A 14847-nucleotide genomic window follows, 5' to 3' on the forward strand; every position below is an offset into this window, starting at 1 on the left:
CTGAGAGACAAGTAGTATTTAGGTTTTAAAAAACTGCATTGAGAACAAATTCCCCAAGCAGGTGTCAGTGGGAGTTATGAGAGCAAAATAGCAGAGACTGTTCCTCAATTGCACATTCCAGACACTGTTGGGGGAAAAGCATGTTCCATTGAGCACATATTAGATAAGCTGAAGCATGTTAAATCCAGGCTAAAAATTATCTCAAAAGGCTGGAACTGTGACCTGTAAGCTTTCAGTTGATCAAACATCAACTTGGGAAAGTGGATCCAGAGATCTGAAACGTTGATGGGGAGGAAAGTGCAGGTGAGGGCACCCTTCCCATCTAAAGAGACGTGGGGCTGACCTTGCCTCTGGACAGCACTGTGTCTGTCCAGAGGCAAGGTCAGCATTCACTGTGGATAGAGATCTCTGGGTTGTCCCTCTTTTTTCATTTGAATGTGTACAGTGACCATATTCTGAGCTCAGCAATCAGTAGCAGATGAGTAGTAAACTGACTCTGTAACCAGATCTGCCCAAACCCAATTTCTTTTTCCTCTTCCAAGCATCCAGTTTGCCTGACTTTCCTCATCCTTTTGGCCTGAACTTGGTGTGTGCTTATCCTCATGGATCCTGGATTACAGATGCATCAAACTTCTGAGATGGGACCATCTGGATGGGAACATATTCAAGGAAAATAGGGATGCCCCTGTCTGACTTAAACCTCTTGCAAATTCCAGGGCGCCATCTGCCTAAGGGATAAATCACATCTCCCACAAATAACACATGTTCTCATCATCACCAGCTGAGACAGAAAGGAGGGTAGCTCGTGCCCTCCTATTACGGCGTAATGCCTTTGACAGCCTGCTAAGGACCATGGCGAGTACATGGTGCAGAGGTGGCATAGCAATAAAAAAACCAAATTAGGTGTGGGAGGAACGACATCTAAGCAGAATGACTTCCAAAGATCTTGCCTTCCGTGGTCCTTGCAAGCACTCGTCTTCGTCCTCTTTGCTTCGTTGGAGAAGAGAACGCTTCCCATGTATCAGACCAAGCAAGTGGAGTCTACCAGCCATCCTGGGTTGGAGTTGTCTGCGTCAGGGCCAGGCCACCAGGAGGAGGCATGCGTGTGAATTCGCCAGCCCTGCACGTGCATCTCCTAGCATGTGCTGGACACATCCCCCGCTCAGTAATACTCGTGTCCTTCTGTTGTTTTTCTCATCCAGGTGTTTGGAAACATAAAGTTGGATGAGGAGAGTCACATCAACCGGCACAACAACTTCCGGAGTTTCTTTGGGTCCCTGATGCTACTCTTCAGGTACCTGGATATGTAACTGTAAGAGGGAGGCAGAGTCAGCCTGCCTCTTCCTCCCGTTCCCCGTTGTCCCTTTGCGCTGCGTGCCCTGCTCCCGTGACGATCTACACTGGGGTGCCGGTGAGGGGTGGGGCCCCCAGAACTGCTCTGATGACCTTAGGATGTTTCCTCCACATCTTTGCTTTATGAGTCAGTTTGCACCTTAGCACGTCATCCAGGGCTCCGAGAGGGAGAAGGAGCGGGGAAGGGTTCAGAGCAGATTCCATGTCAAGGCGGAAAGCACGGATGGCCAGGCTTACGTGGGGTCAGAGAGAGACCCACTGCTCTGTCAACACAGGCTGGAGAAGCAGTGGATGAGGGGGCAGAAGCCCAGAGCCCGCTCGCTGGCACTCTCCATCCCAGGGTGGAAGCACTAGGGAGCAGCGAAGTGGACACCGAAGGAGCCTCGGGCGGGCAAAGGGGCTGGGGAACGGGGGCCAGGGAGAGGTTCGGACACACAGACCTGCCGCTACTCACCGTGCTGTCTTTTGGGCTCAGGAGCGCCACGGGCGAGGCCTGGCAGGAGATAATGCTGTCGTGTCTCGGGGAGAAAGGCTGTGAGCCCGACACCACCGCCCCGTCAGGGCAGAGCGAGAGTGAGCGCTGCGGCACCGACCTGGCCTACGTTTACTTTGTCTCCTTCATCTTCTTCTGCTCCTTCTTGGTGAGCCACAGGGTGCCCTTGGCTTGAGAGGTGGCCCAGCCCACCCCTCTGACAGATGCAAGAGGCTCCCCTCGGTGTTCCGTTCCATCCCACGCTCCGGCCCCTGGGTGCTGGCACATGCACACCCAGAGGGATGAGGCCAGGATGCTCATCAGACTCAGACACCTGGTGGGTGATGTCCTGTGGCTGAGAAACGTCCCTGCTGCTTCCAGGGAAGGACTGTGAATAGAGGTGACGAGGGGATGGGGGTTCAGTGAATGGAGCATCGACTCTCACGTGAAATGTGACCCAGAGTAAACCCTTTTCTTCTCTACCTCCAGTATTTTTCTCTTACAAGCAGGGCTAAGCATCTCTCATCTCTCTGTGGAGACCTTTGAACTGTTTGAGAAAGGTTCCCTGAAACGATGCAGGGGACAGTGTCAGTAAGAGCAGGATGAAGACAGTGTAATAGATTCAGTTCTCTCTTGTGTCATTACGTTTGATGGCAGTTGGCCAGCTGGATAGACATAAAGGATATGATTGCTTTGGGCATCGGTAAATATTGAATCATATAGGTGGAGCTCACCCACCTATAAAATGATGAGACGCCCTGGGAGGGAGGGGGGGTCTTCTTTCTTTCTTTGGGAGAAAGCATGACTCAGCACCGCAGCATCCAGCCGTCTCTACCCTGCACAAGTGGCGATAAACAGAATGATGGGCAAGGCGCTCCCAGGTCATTCAAAGGCTCAGTCTGGTGTTCCTGGCCACCCCAGTGTCCCTCAGCTCAGCTTCACTGCGAATGCCACTGGCTGCACAAAAATCTAAAACTAAAGCAATGCCACTTAAAAGTGGTTGGCTTCACAGCTGGTCATGACAGGGAACTGTCCCGTGTCCAGGCAGTTGTGCCTCTTTAAAGTGATCCCAAAGAGACTTTCCACAGTCCACCTGTCAGGTTTAGGGAAGTGGCTTACAGATAAACTGGGAAGAGGGGCTGGTAAGTTGAAGTCACGGGGACTGGGGGAACCCACTGTGTGGCCTTGGCTTTGTTGCTGTTCTAGCCTTAGCCAAGGCACCTTCCCTTTTGTAGCCTCGGCAAAATGGGAAGAAAAAGTTCTTGATGCTAAGCATGGTATCCATACAGTGAGCTAATACATGTCTTTTAATACATGTCCTTCTCATGGATGTGAACGATTTTTTAATGAAAAAACCCAAAACGTCATTTTATTTATAAATAGGGAAGTACGACATATGGTGAAAATAACCAAAAGGAAATGAAGGATGATGATAGAACCCAGAGTGTTTTATGGATTTGTTCTTGTATTCAGCACTTTGAGCACATTTTTACTGAGTGGCTCTTAAAAGGCTTGCACTGAGCTAGGCTCTGGGGTAAACCGGCAGTGAGTGTCTTGTCCTTCTGTCCTTCTGTCATCAGTGCTCTGAATGAGGGAAGTGAAGCGTATAGACGGGCATGCAGACACTGCGGTCGGATCCTACATCGCTTAAGTATTTAATAATAAATATTTTAAAAGAAACCCAAGCTATAACTGGAAAATTAATTAGAGACCATAACGGAACTTTAAGAATTTTGAGATGGAAGGTACTGCATAATTCACATTAATGTTATTTTTAAAGAGGCTGTATTCAGTATGAGATGATCTGCTTTCAAAGTTCAGCCCTACGTTGACTCTGTGACCTTGGGCAAGTTACACAGCTTCTCAACTCCATGCAGTCCCTCTAAGAAGATTTAGCAATGTGCTGTGATTGTGTCCAGCCGTGTGCTTGGAGCTAAGAATACAAATGTGTATGGGAAGTGCTTGTGTCCTTCAAGGGCTGATGTTAATTAAACCTGCCTCACAAAAAAAGCACTAAAATGTCTTAGAGGTGTGAATGCACACACTATAAAAGATGATGCAAATAGAAAGCAATAATACAAATAGTTTCTGTTAACATGAATAATAGGTATCCCAAAAGGAATATAAGGAAAATGTGTTTATACCATCAGCCCTGTCTGCTGGGTCCACATGTGTGGCTTCAACCAACCTCAGATTGAAAAATGTCAAAACTTGAATTTTCCACATACCAGCAACTATTACATAGCCTTTACATCATATTAGGTATTGTAAATAATCTAGAGATGATTTAAAGTATACAAGAGGATATACCTAGGTTATATGCAAATACGACAACCCCATTTTACATAAGGGACTATAGCATCTGCAGATTTGAGTGTCTGGAAAAGTCCTAGAATTAATTCCCCACAGGTACCATGGGATGATTGTATATGAAAAAACCTCTTCTAACCTGGACGGTGATTGAATACATTCACTGGAGCTCCCCTCTCAGCAACTGAAAGAAAAGCCCTTGCTAGGATTGGGTTCAGCTGCATGAAACAGAACTGCTCAAATAACAGTGGCTTAACCAAGAGGGATGTTTCTTTTCCTGGCATGTCAGCAAAGTCTGGAGGAAGGCAGTGCAGGCTTGTTATGGTGGCTGCACGGAGTGGCTAGTGCCCCAGACGCCTTCTCTCCATCTGCTCCCTCACCTCCAGGGAGTGAGCCTCAGCCTCTGGGTAAGAGGACAGCCAGACCTCCAGGCACCCACTTACACGCTAGGCTCTGGAATGGAGGAAGGAAGGAAGAGAGGAGACTGGTCATTGGGATGCAGCCAGCAGTCTCTGTGTTGCAGAGAAGGCTCCCGTATCCTGTCTGCAACTCTGGCCCCTCCCCCCAGCCAGCCACTTAACCTGGGAATGGGCAGCAGAGGCTCTTGTTTGCTCACCCTCACAGCTGGTTCCTCCCTGTCAGGCAAGACTCTTTCACTTGCAAGGGACAGAAAGTCCAGCTGCATCCAACCTAAGCAAAAAGGGATTTTAGCAGCTCATATCAACACAGAGTCTGGCAGGACAGGCTTAAGCCACCTTCATCTGGGGCTCAGATGACATGCCCAGGACCAGGTTTCCTCCTCTGTTGACAGATCTCTTCCCCAGGCTTTTCCACGTGAGCTCTTATCTCCCACGCCCCCAGCTCTTGGCTCCAACACGACTATAGCAGAAGCCCTGGACCCCGGTCCCCACACCTTCATGCCCCACCTAGTCTCTTGCGCGGAGGATTCAATGCCATTTTATTGGCTTTGATTGGATCGCCAGCCTTTGTGGCCCAAGAGGATGGGATTCAGTGGCAGGTCGAGGTCTGGGTTATGGGCAGTGCCCCGCCAAACCATATGAACTGGCAACAGGCGAAGGCTGTGTCCCCGAGAGACCGGAAGCGTAGTAAGTGGGTGCTGGGCAGCCGGGAAGCAGCAAAGCAGCGCTGTTCGCTCTGGGCAAGGCCTTGAGTCTGCCTCCTCTAACTCTTTATCTAGGTGCTGTCCTGACACTGGCCTGACTCAGGAGCACCGTAAACTCTCCCCCTGGTCTCCTGCCTGCTTCCCACATGGCTACCAAGGGTTCTTTTTTAAGGCACATAGCCCTTGGTCTCTCTCCTAGTTTAAACTAGTGGTTCCTGTTGCCTCCCACATAATCTAGATGAGAGCTCAGAAAGCTATAGCTAAATCCAGGCCACATCCAGTTTACCACCTGTCTTTGTACGGCCTGTGAGCTGGCCATGGTTTTTACATTCTTTTTGTTGATGGTGTTTTGGGGTTTTAGCTTTTATTTTATTTGCATTCAGATTTCACCAAACACTGAGCTCAAGTCAATGCTGGCTCTTTGTTCAGAAGTTTGAAATAAAAATAAATGGATAGACAGCTTCCAGGGTCCATTGTTGTACAATATATTAAACAATTAGAGAAAATCTAGGGGGTGGTGTAACTAAGACCTCTGTGCATTTAGGAGTACAGCGTATAGGGACAAGCCATGTAATCAGAGAGAAAACCTGTTTAAGACTGAACAGAATGGTCCTTGGTTGCTGACAGAAACTCTCTCTCCTTGACATTGGACTTGAGACAAACCAGGGAGTCTGGTGGTATCCAAACCCATAAATTCAGTACAAACAGGAACAACAGGATAGGTATTAAGGGATTGGTTCTTGCTGGTTAGGATGTGGGGGGCCATTCTGGAGGCTGGAGATGTTGCAGCTTGAGTCTAGGATGGGTGGGACAGCAGACCAGAGACAGGATGGTTCATGCTTTCCTCAAAAATCCCCAGTTCTCCAAACAAGTTCCAAACAGAGGCCATTCTTTAATAGCTGAGAAAAAAAATTAAAAAATGAATAATATGAAGATAAACCGAACGATAAATAATTTTCCTGATGTGAATATTATATGAAAGGTAAGCCTTTCTTTCCCCACTATACATGCTTCTTTTGTGGCTTTTACAAAAAGTCGCTGTGCTGCAGTGGGTTAAAGGATCTGACACTGCTGCGTCTGTGGTATAGGTCACAGCTGTGGCTTGGATTCAGTCCCTGGCCTGGTGAACTTCTGTATGCCCTGGGTATGGCTGTAAAAATTTTTTTTTAAAGTCTCTAATATTTGTATGTTTCCAAACCATCACAGTCTCTGCTAAATACTAAGTAAGTCTGTAAGAATATTCATGTAACAACATGTAGTGAACCCCTGCTGAGCTAGAACTTTCTTCTCTCCCACCCCCAGCACCTGGAGCTCTGTCTAGAAAACAGCAGGTGCACAATAAATGTCAGATGAGTAAGCGAGAGCACAGGGTCTTGGAAGCACTTAAGAGCCATGAACAGTTTCAAACGGTCGCACAGGAAGCCCTGCAGCCGGCTCTAAGGCATCTCACCAGTTGTCTTGCTAGCCTCTTTGTGAGCAGGGCTGGGGGAGGGAGGCTTGGCATCAGGCCTTGACTTCCTCCAGCCTTCGAGAACACAGTTGCTGCTGCTGCTTCTGCTGCTGCAGTAACAATGAAAGAAACTGAACAGATGACAGAAGCACCCAAGGAGTACTTCACATGTATAAAGTGGCAGAGACAAGTGAGGCCATCGTGCTCACACAGTGAAACGTGGGTCCCGGATCGTGAAAAGGTGTTGCCTTCAGCAGGATGGGAAGTGCTTTGCCTAGGGACTTCGGCCTTACAGACCTTTGAATTCTTTATTTGCCTTGAAGCCTGTTTTTCTGCGTTGGGTTTCCCCTAAACTCCTCTCCTCCCCCTTGTCCTCCAGATGCTCAACCTGTTTGTTGCTGTCATCATGGACAACTTTGAGTACCTGACTCGGGACTCATCCATCCTGGGGCCTCACCACCTGGACGAGTTTGTCCGTGTCTGGGCAGAATATGACAGAGCTGCATGGTATGTAGGCCGTTTGGCCCCTCTGGAGCCCTCGAGGAGAAGGTTGGAAGTGGACTCCCCTCCCCCATGCCTGCCTGTTACAGAAGGAAAGGAGATTTCTTTTGGCTGCAGCCCCCAGAAGAGGCCAGTCCTTGGACCGGCTCTGGGATCAAGCCAGTTATCAACTGGCTTCTTTATCTTCCTCCCCTGGTCTTTCCTTCTGTGCTAAGCTTTTCCCTGTCTTTGCCATTCTCGGTACACAGTTTGCATCTCAGAGTGTTTGACTTCAGTCCCTAGAATGCTTCCAAAATGGTTAGTGGACTTTTCAAGCAGGGGGGTGGACAGGGGTTTTCTGGACCAGCTGGACATCTGGCCCCCATGGTCAGTGACATGAGTCTTTGATCGCCTCCCTCTCGAAAGGTACAGTTTCAGATAACTCTGAAATTATATTAAAAACCCAGCAAGGTATTCTTCTAACTGATCTCTTATGGGTTTGTAGTACATGAAACTGAGCTAAATGGCAGCAATTGGCAGGGACAACTGCCTCTAGTCTCTGTTCACTTTCCAATAGTTCTCAAGTGATACGGTGCCTTCTGGGCTTTAGAGCAGAGGCTGGCAAACTATAACCCATGGGCTAAATGTGGCCCACAGTCTGTTTTTGCAAATAAAGTTTTATTGGAACACAGCCATGCACATTTATGTACTGTCTATGGCTGCTTTCATACTGCAAGGCAGAGTTGCACAGTTGTGACAAAGGCAATATGGCCCTCAAATTCAAAAATATCTGACCCTTTACGGAAAACATTTGCTGATCCCTGCTTTAGAGTTCAAAGGCAGCCTTTTGGCCCTCACAGTTGAAGACAGGAGGGCTGTGAGCGCTCACTCCACGGGAACTTTTTGTCCAAAGTCATCTAGTTTTAGGATCTTCTCTCACCAGTCCGTCCATTCTGGTCCCCTCTGAAAATACTAGATGAAATGCCATCCTTCCTAGGAATGGGCCTCGTTGCTTCCACCTGGACCACTTCCTAATCTAAGACTCCTCCCCCAATGTGTCCTCCTATGAGGCTGTGGAACGTGGGTCACTGCTTTAGGGGTCGGAAGAGTTCATCGGAATTCCTCTTCCTCTCAGTAATTCCTAATGATTTAGTGCACTGCGTTCTCTAAAGCCATTCCTGTTGTAATGGCGGAGTGATGGCTTTTACTTTCTGGACCTACTTCCTAGTAGGACAGGCTGCTTAATGCGACAGGCAGTGTGTTCCAGGGGACTACAGCCAGTCCTGTATCTTGTCAGCTGTGTGGCCTCGGATGAGTCATTCAACCACTCTGTGCTTGCTCATCTGCATAACAGTGGTAATGCTTGAAGACCTCAAAGTGGTAATGATGCAAACCTTGAGGCTGGTTTTGAGGATTATATTAAATCATATATGCAACTGCTGTTCTCCTTATAACCATACGGGAAAGCACGTGGAACATATGGAAAATTGGTGTCTATGAAACTGGATGGCCATGGGCTTCAGAGACCAAGAAGGGACATCTTTGCTCCCCTGAGAAGGGAGAAACCAATGGCAAGCAAAAGAGTTCATTGCTTCCCTAGCCTCCCTCAGGTGCCCTTGGCTCTCAGAAACCCCAGCTTCCCAAATGCTTTGGGCATCAGATATGCTGCTCCCCAGTCCCGCCAACTGCTGGGAAGAAATGATTCCAAGAGGACAAATCATGAGACGCAGACACATGAGCTGTGAAGGAGCCGAAAGACCAAGGAGAACCTCTTGTGTCTGCTTTGAAATGCACAGCAGAACTTGTCCTGGTTACAGTTTCACTGGTCTTCTTTATGAGATGAGAAGGGAAATGAACCAAGGTAAAGGGAGCCAGTGTCCTCAGAAAGGAGACTGAGACAGGTTTCTGGGCACATCAGCCTCTAGACAGGAGGTCCAATGTACCCAGGTCCCAGCGCAATAAGAAACAGAAGAACACTCATCTCCTCTCAAAAGTCAAGAGACTTGTAAGTACTGCTCTGCTGTCGTTCGTTCCAAAGAGGAGGAATCAACATCAACGGTAGAATCAAGAAAAGGTCAGGAAGAATGAAGCTGGGGCAAAGTTGTATTCTCAGCATGGCCGGTGAGGATTGGCTGCTTGGAGGTAGAGATGCGTGCTTATAATTTCCGGTGAAAACCCTGGTCCATACCTAGATATGGCCAGACCTGCAGATCCCGGACTCTTGCTGACTTGGTCCAGCCCCTGATGGAGCCGATGCTTTAGCCACTGAGAATGAATCAACGGTTGATTCTGTCCTTTCCACAGGATGCCAGAATTCTCTAACAGGCTCAGTGAAAGGGAGTTGATAAGACAGGTCACGTTCCTGGAATTCTGACTGCTTCTGACCAAGCTGCCTGTGGGCTGGGTGGCAGGACTAGGGCTTGCAGGGAGAGCATCGCAACTCCTTCCCAGGCTGCACTCAGAGCACAGATCCCGGCGGGCTTCTGCCAAATAGAGAGGCGTGTGCCCAAGCAGAACTTGGGAAAAATCTGCCACAGAGAGAAGCAAATTCCCTCGTGCCAACTGTGCTCCTTGCTAATTAGCCTAATGGGCCAATTCTCTCTCACCGTCAGTAGAAAGATGCTGACTTCCCATTGCCCTGACAAGCGGGTCTGTGTCGCTGACTGCAGTCAGCGCCTGTGAAATGCCAAGGATTGTGCAGTCCACGTCTCGGCAGCCTGCTGTCTGCTTTTGACGGCGGTCAGAGGCATTTGTGAACTGGTGGGCTTTGTGCTTAAAGGCCTACCTGGTCCCAGGCTCCATGTCCTGCATCTGGCCAGGGAGGGCCAGACTGGTATCTCAGGCTGCTTGTGGTCACTAGGCATTGAACGGGCTCAGATTTCCTTAGAAAATTGGAGTCAGTGCGGTTGGCAAGGTGAGGGTCCTCTGATGCTTACCGTCCTCAAGCTCTCTTGGCCTGGCTTTGCTGGGCCCAAGGAAAGAAGCTGCCCTTCCTCTTCCCGCCGTCCCCTTCATGGCTAAGCTGTCATTCCTCTCCTCCCCTTCTCTGAGTGTCCTATTAACCCACTGTGCTTCCTTTACAGCGGCAGGATCCCGTATAAGGATATGTACAAATTAGTGCGGGTGATCTCGCCGCCTCTGGGCCTGGGAGAGAACTGCCCCTACAGGGTGGCTTGCAAGGTTTGCCTCCGGTCCCCAGCCGTGACCATGACCATGACCGTGACCGGCGGCGGGGTGCAGCCTCCAACCCCCCCTCCTCTCCGTTCTGCTCCACCACCACTGCGCCACATGAGGGAACCTTCATGTTGCTTTCCTTTGAGTTTAAAGAGGTCCATACCCTCCCAGAACCAGCAGCTGTTACACAAGGAAGAAGGGCACACTGGGGGGCGGTGGGGAGGTGGGAGAAAAAGTTAAGGACTTAAACAACGGAGACTTGACCTGTTTTGTTCACATCTGCACACACACACACCTGTCTCTGTCTCTCTCTTTCCCACTGCACCTTAATGTGTGGATTTAACCAGAGGGACCTCTCCCTCCTCCAGAGAATACGGAAATCTTTTTAATCCAGCAAAGAGTTCTGGTTTCCTTCCCCTGGAGATGGAGAGCCTCCTTTTAGCAGACGAGTATCCCTAGCCCATAAATATCTTAGAAAAGTGGGACTCCTAGCATCCCCGCATCTTCCCAGCCCCCCAGATCCTGGAGGGTTTGGCCACGAGCAGTTGTAAAAGCTACAGGACAGGAAGGAGGTGAGAAAGACTTAAAAAATGAGGGCAGGAGGTGAGGCTAAAAATGTAAAGAGAGAGTGGGTGGCGTGTGGGAGACTCGAATAGCTCGGAGGGTCTGGGAAAGGTCTCAGTAGAGGCGGGAGGGCCCCAGAACAGATTTCTTGCTTGTGGGGGTCTTTCGTAACTGCTGAGTCACTGCTTGTCTGTGAGACCAAGGACTGTTGTTCAGGGGCACCCAGGACCTCCCTCTCTCTCCAACTCTGCCCCCCCTCTCCCCGGGGGACGGCAGCACAGCGGCTCCACCAGCCCCTGCCCAAGGCCAAGCCCACTAGATAAGGAAGCCACTCCTGGCACACGCAGCAGGAGGGGAACATGGGCTCCCTGGGGCGTAGCACAGCCTGGCAACTGGAAAACGACTTAGGCCCAAGAAGATGGCAGCCTGGGTGACGGGAAGGAGCTGACCTGGGATGGTGACAAGTGATTCCAGTACTCAGGAGGCCGAACAGCTGCCTCTGCAGAGACTCTTTAAACTCCACCCTGGTGAACCCTGCAGCCGCATGTGGGAGAGCCGCCGGGAGGGCAGCATGGCATGCGCGATGCTCCTCCTCCTCCTGGTTTTGTTCCTTCTGTCCCCAGCATGCCTCACCCACCATGCTGGGGCCCAGGGACCCCTCTTCTCCACAGAGCCAGGTGGAAGCAACGAGCCGACTCTGAGCAGCAGCCACAGCCCACCACTGCCAGCGCCAGCCGCCGCCTTCTCACAGCACACGGGGGGATACACGAGGCTCCGCCTGTGGGTTCAGAGCAGGAGAGGGGCCTGACTTCCAGGCCAGGGCGGGTCCCCAGCGGGGGGCCGGAAATCCTAACCCACGGCTGGATCACCGTCTATCCGGTTTATACCGCTCGCACACAGCCCTGGGAATTGCAGACAGGCGTGTGTTGCAGGGGGGGACGGAGGGCGTGAACAGGGAAGCAGAGGGATGCTAAGCCCGGAGGAGAAAACGGGGCGTCCCGACAGCAGACGCGAGAGTCAGAGGGTCAGAGGTCGCCGCCACGTTCCCGGGTCTGTGTGGGGCGTGATATAAATCCGCACCAGGATGGAGATGCGTGTCTGATTTGCCTCAATTAACAGGTTTCCTATTCTTTTCCTGTTTGTCTATTTTGTTTCGTTTTTCTTCTCCTGTTTTCTGTACTTCTGTTTGTTTTTGCTCCCCGGGAATGCCTGGTCTCCTCTCCTCCCCGTCTGCATCTGTTCCCTGCCACCCTCCCTGCCCTGCCACCTGCCCCTCTCCCCCTCCCTCCCCGCCATGAGCAGTGGCCGCATCCATTACACTGAGATGTATGAAATGCTGACTCTCATGTCACCACCGCTAGGCCTCGGCAAGAGATGTCCCTCCAAGGTGGCATATAAGGTAGACCACCCCTTCCTTTGTTCTGGGCTAGCGACCCCGCAGGAAATGGGATCCAGCTGTGGGGAGGCCAGAGGTGGGGAGGAGGAGGGGCTGGGGAGGTGGAGGCGGAGGGAACCCAGCAGGCTCTCAACCAAGAAGGGATGAGACAGAGGACAGGGTCAGGGAGGTTCACAGAAGCACGAAGAATCCAAACACACGGAGGTTTGTGGAGCCTCTTGGCCGTGGGGATTTTTTTCTGTGTGACTCTCTCTTTCTCCAAGTGTGTGGCTTCTTGGAGGTGGGTTACTAGAAGGGAAGTGTTGCGTAGCACGCTTCCTTTCAGAGGAGGCAGAGCGGTGGCCTGCGGGATAGCAGATCTGAGCAAGCAGGAAGCCTATAGGCAAGACAGCTATCAGAGCTCACTGATAGAAAAAAAGAAACATCCTCAGCAGATAAGGACATAATGCCGAAATTCCTCTAAACGTGGTCCACGAAGAAATTTTCAGCGGAGAGGAAAACGCTTAACCCATTTCTTCCTCTGTGATGTAGGAAGGAATGATGGCTTGGTTCCTTCTAGGTATCAGAAAAAAAAGAGAAACAGCATGATAGACGATGCAACTCCCGTCCCCCTTTAGCCCAGCTACTCGTTTTTCTTAGCAGCGCAAAGGAAAATGCGCACACATTGCATTTGGCATTAGGTCAGCTCATTGGCACAACAGGGCTGTGGGTGGATTCCCCTCAGCTCGCTTAGGGCAGCGTTGTCCAAAGGGAGCCCCTTGCCCTTAGGATGCCCAGAGCTTTGGGGGCCTGAGTTTTGTCTTCACTTTGGTAATAGTTACTGTTAGTTTCCCATCACTGTTTAGACTGACCCTGAACTCTGCTGTTCTCTCCTTCACCTGTGAATGCACCTCAAGGATGTTGCCCCTACTTTAGAAGCTTAAGGAAAGATGGAGCTCAGACACAAACCAAATGGCTTTACTCTCAGAGACACCGTGTTGGTGAATCACATCAGGCAGGATGTGCCAGTGGAGCATGAGAGACCCTGCCTTGGGAAGAAACATTTGCCTTCCTGCCAGGCTGGTGGTTCTGCCAGAGGACCTTCTCCCGCTGCTGCCTCCCAATGTATAGCTCCAGAGAGCATCTCATTGGAACAGGGCCCCTTAGGGACCCTCACCCACCCCACTCCCTGGCCCCTCCTGTGCAGCTTAGGGGCTGGCATCCTTTTTGCTCATGACGCCACATCCAAAAATCTCAGCTGGTGGCACGTGGCCCTGAGTTCTTTGAATTTCTGGGGGGAAGCTTGGTGGGAGAAGGGATGTGGGGATTGGAGGACAAGTTTAAAAAAATTCCGAAAGCAAGATACTCTCTGGAAAGTGGATTTGGCCCTCTCTGTTTGATCCCCTTCCTTCGGGTGAGGGGAAGAAGGCCGGCCCACTCTGCTCCCGCCTTGGTCACCCTCCTCTCCTCCTCTCTTCTCCGCTCTCCCAGCCCTCTTCCCCTGGACCCTGTTTGCCCTCTCCCACTTGTCCATTCTCCTCTGCCTCATCCTTTGGATAAGCTGGACTTCTGCATGTTCAACCATGTGCTGGCAAATTTCATCTTTGGAAGACTCAAAAAGGGGGCATCAGGATGCACCTTTCAAGTAGGAGACGCAAAGCACTATCTTTCCATCTGCGTTTTGGGGGGTATTCATGGGGCCAGTGGAAATCTAGCCCTGAAACAGGGAAAGGAGCCACCTCGCAGAGCTGACTCCTTCCCCTGAGCCTCGGTTTTGAAGAATCCCCGTTAAAGACATTCCTAGGACTGTGGAGGGGTCCTACAGAGTGATGAGTCCCTCTTTGCTTGGAATTCGGCATCATTCTCTAGGAAAAACACAACAAAACCCAAAATGAAACAGCAGCCAATGAGCCTCAAGTGAGAAGCAGGGAGAGGACAGGCCGGGGACAGGGGAATCCTTGCCCTTCTTTTTTGTCTCTGCATTTGACCTTTGCACTTTTCTTCCCTTCTCACCAAGGTTTCTTTCGATATATTTTTTTTTTTCTCCCGCTGTTTCTTTTCTCTCACGCAGAGGTTGGTCCTGATGAATATGCCCGTGGCTGAGGACATGACCGTCCACTTCACTTCCACGCTTATGGCTCTAATCCGGACGGCTCTGGACATTAAAATCGCCAAAGGTCAGTAAGCTTAGGAAGGAAAAAGATGCTGGAACAGCTCATGAGGGGTGGTACAGGATGGAGATGCTTGATGCGTATCCATCCATCAATGCAGTGACTTGGAAATCAAATGGTAGGGTCCCAGTTTCACCTCTGAGACAGAATAACCGTAATCTCTGCCCTTTCCTCCTGGTGGTGGAATGAATGGTTTGCTAATCACTGAGGATCCTTTCAGGTATGTCATCTTTGGTATCTGGCACATAGTAGGTCGTTTAGAAATATTTATTGAGCAAATGAGTTTTGATTTCATTATATGGTATCTTTAATGTCTTGGACACTGTCTGTGGCAGGTGTTATCATGGCAGTACTTTTTTCTTCTTGATTTTTAAT

General features: G+C 50.3%; 1 protein-coding gene across 10 annotated transcripts in view; it reads left to right on the forward strand.

The window, feature by feature from the left end:
- CACNA1E (calcium voltage-gated channel subunit alpha1 E) overlaps positions 1-14847 on the forward strand; it is a 490987-nt gene that overhangs the window by 455346 nt on the left and 20794 nt on the right. For 7 of the 10 annotated variants that reach the window (XM_021102615.1, XM_021102620.1, XM_021102617.1 and 4 more), the window contains 5 exons: positions 1203-1294; positions 1829-1994; positions 7088-7215; positions 12229-12325; positions 14373-14478. In XM_021102615.1, the coding sequence (XP_020958274.1) occupies positions 1203-1294; positions 1829-1994; positions 7088-7215; positions 12229-12325; positions 14373-14478 (589 nt within the window). Of the gene's footprint in view, positions 1-1202; positions 1295-1828; positions 1995-7087; positions 7216-10271; positions 10369-12228; positions 12326-14372; positions 14479-14847 lie in introns of those variants that run through there. The other 3 variants (XM_021102616.1, XM_021102622.1, XM_021102623.1) reach the window with 2 other exon arrangements.

Source organism: Sus scrofa, chromosome 9, assembly GCF_000003025.6.
Source record: "Sus scrofa isolate TJ Tabasco breed Duroc chromosome 9, Sscrofa11.1, whole genome shotgun sequence".
Taxonomy (NCBI): Eukaryota; Metazoa; Chordata; class Mammalia; order Artiodactyla; family Suidae; genus Sus; species Sus scrofa.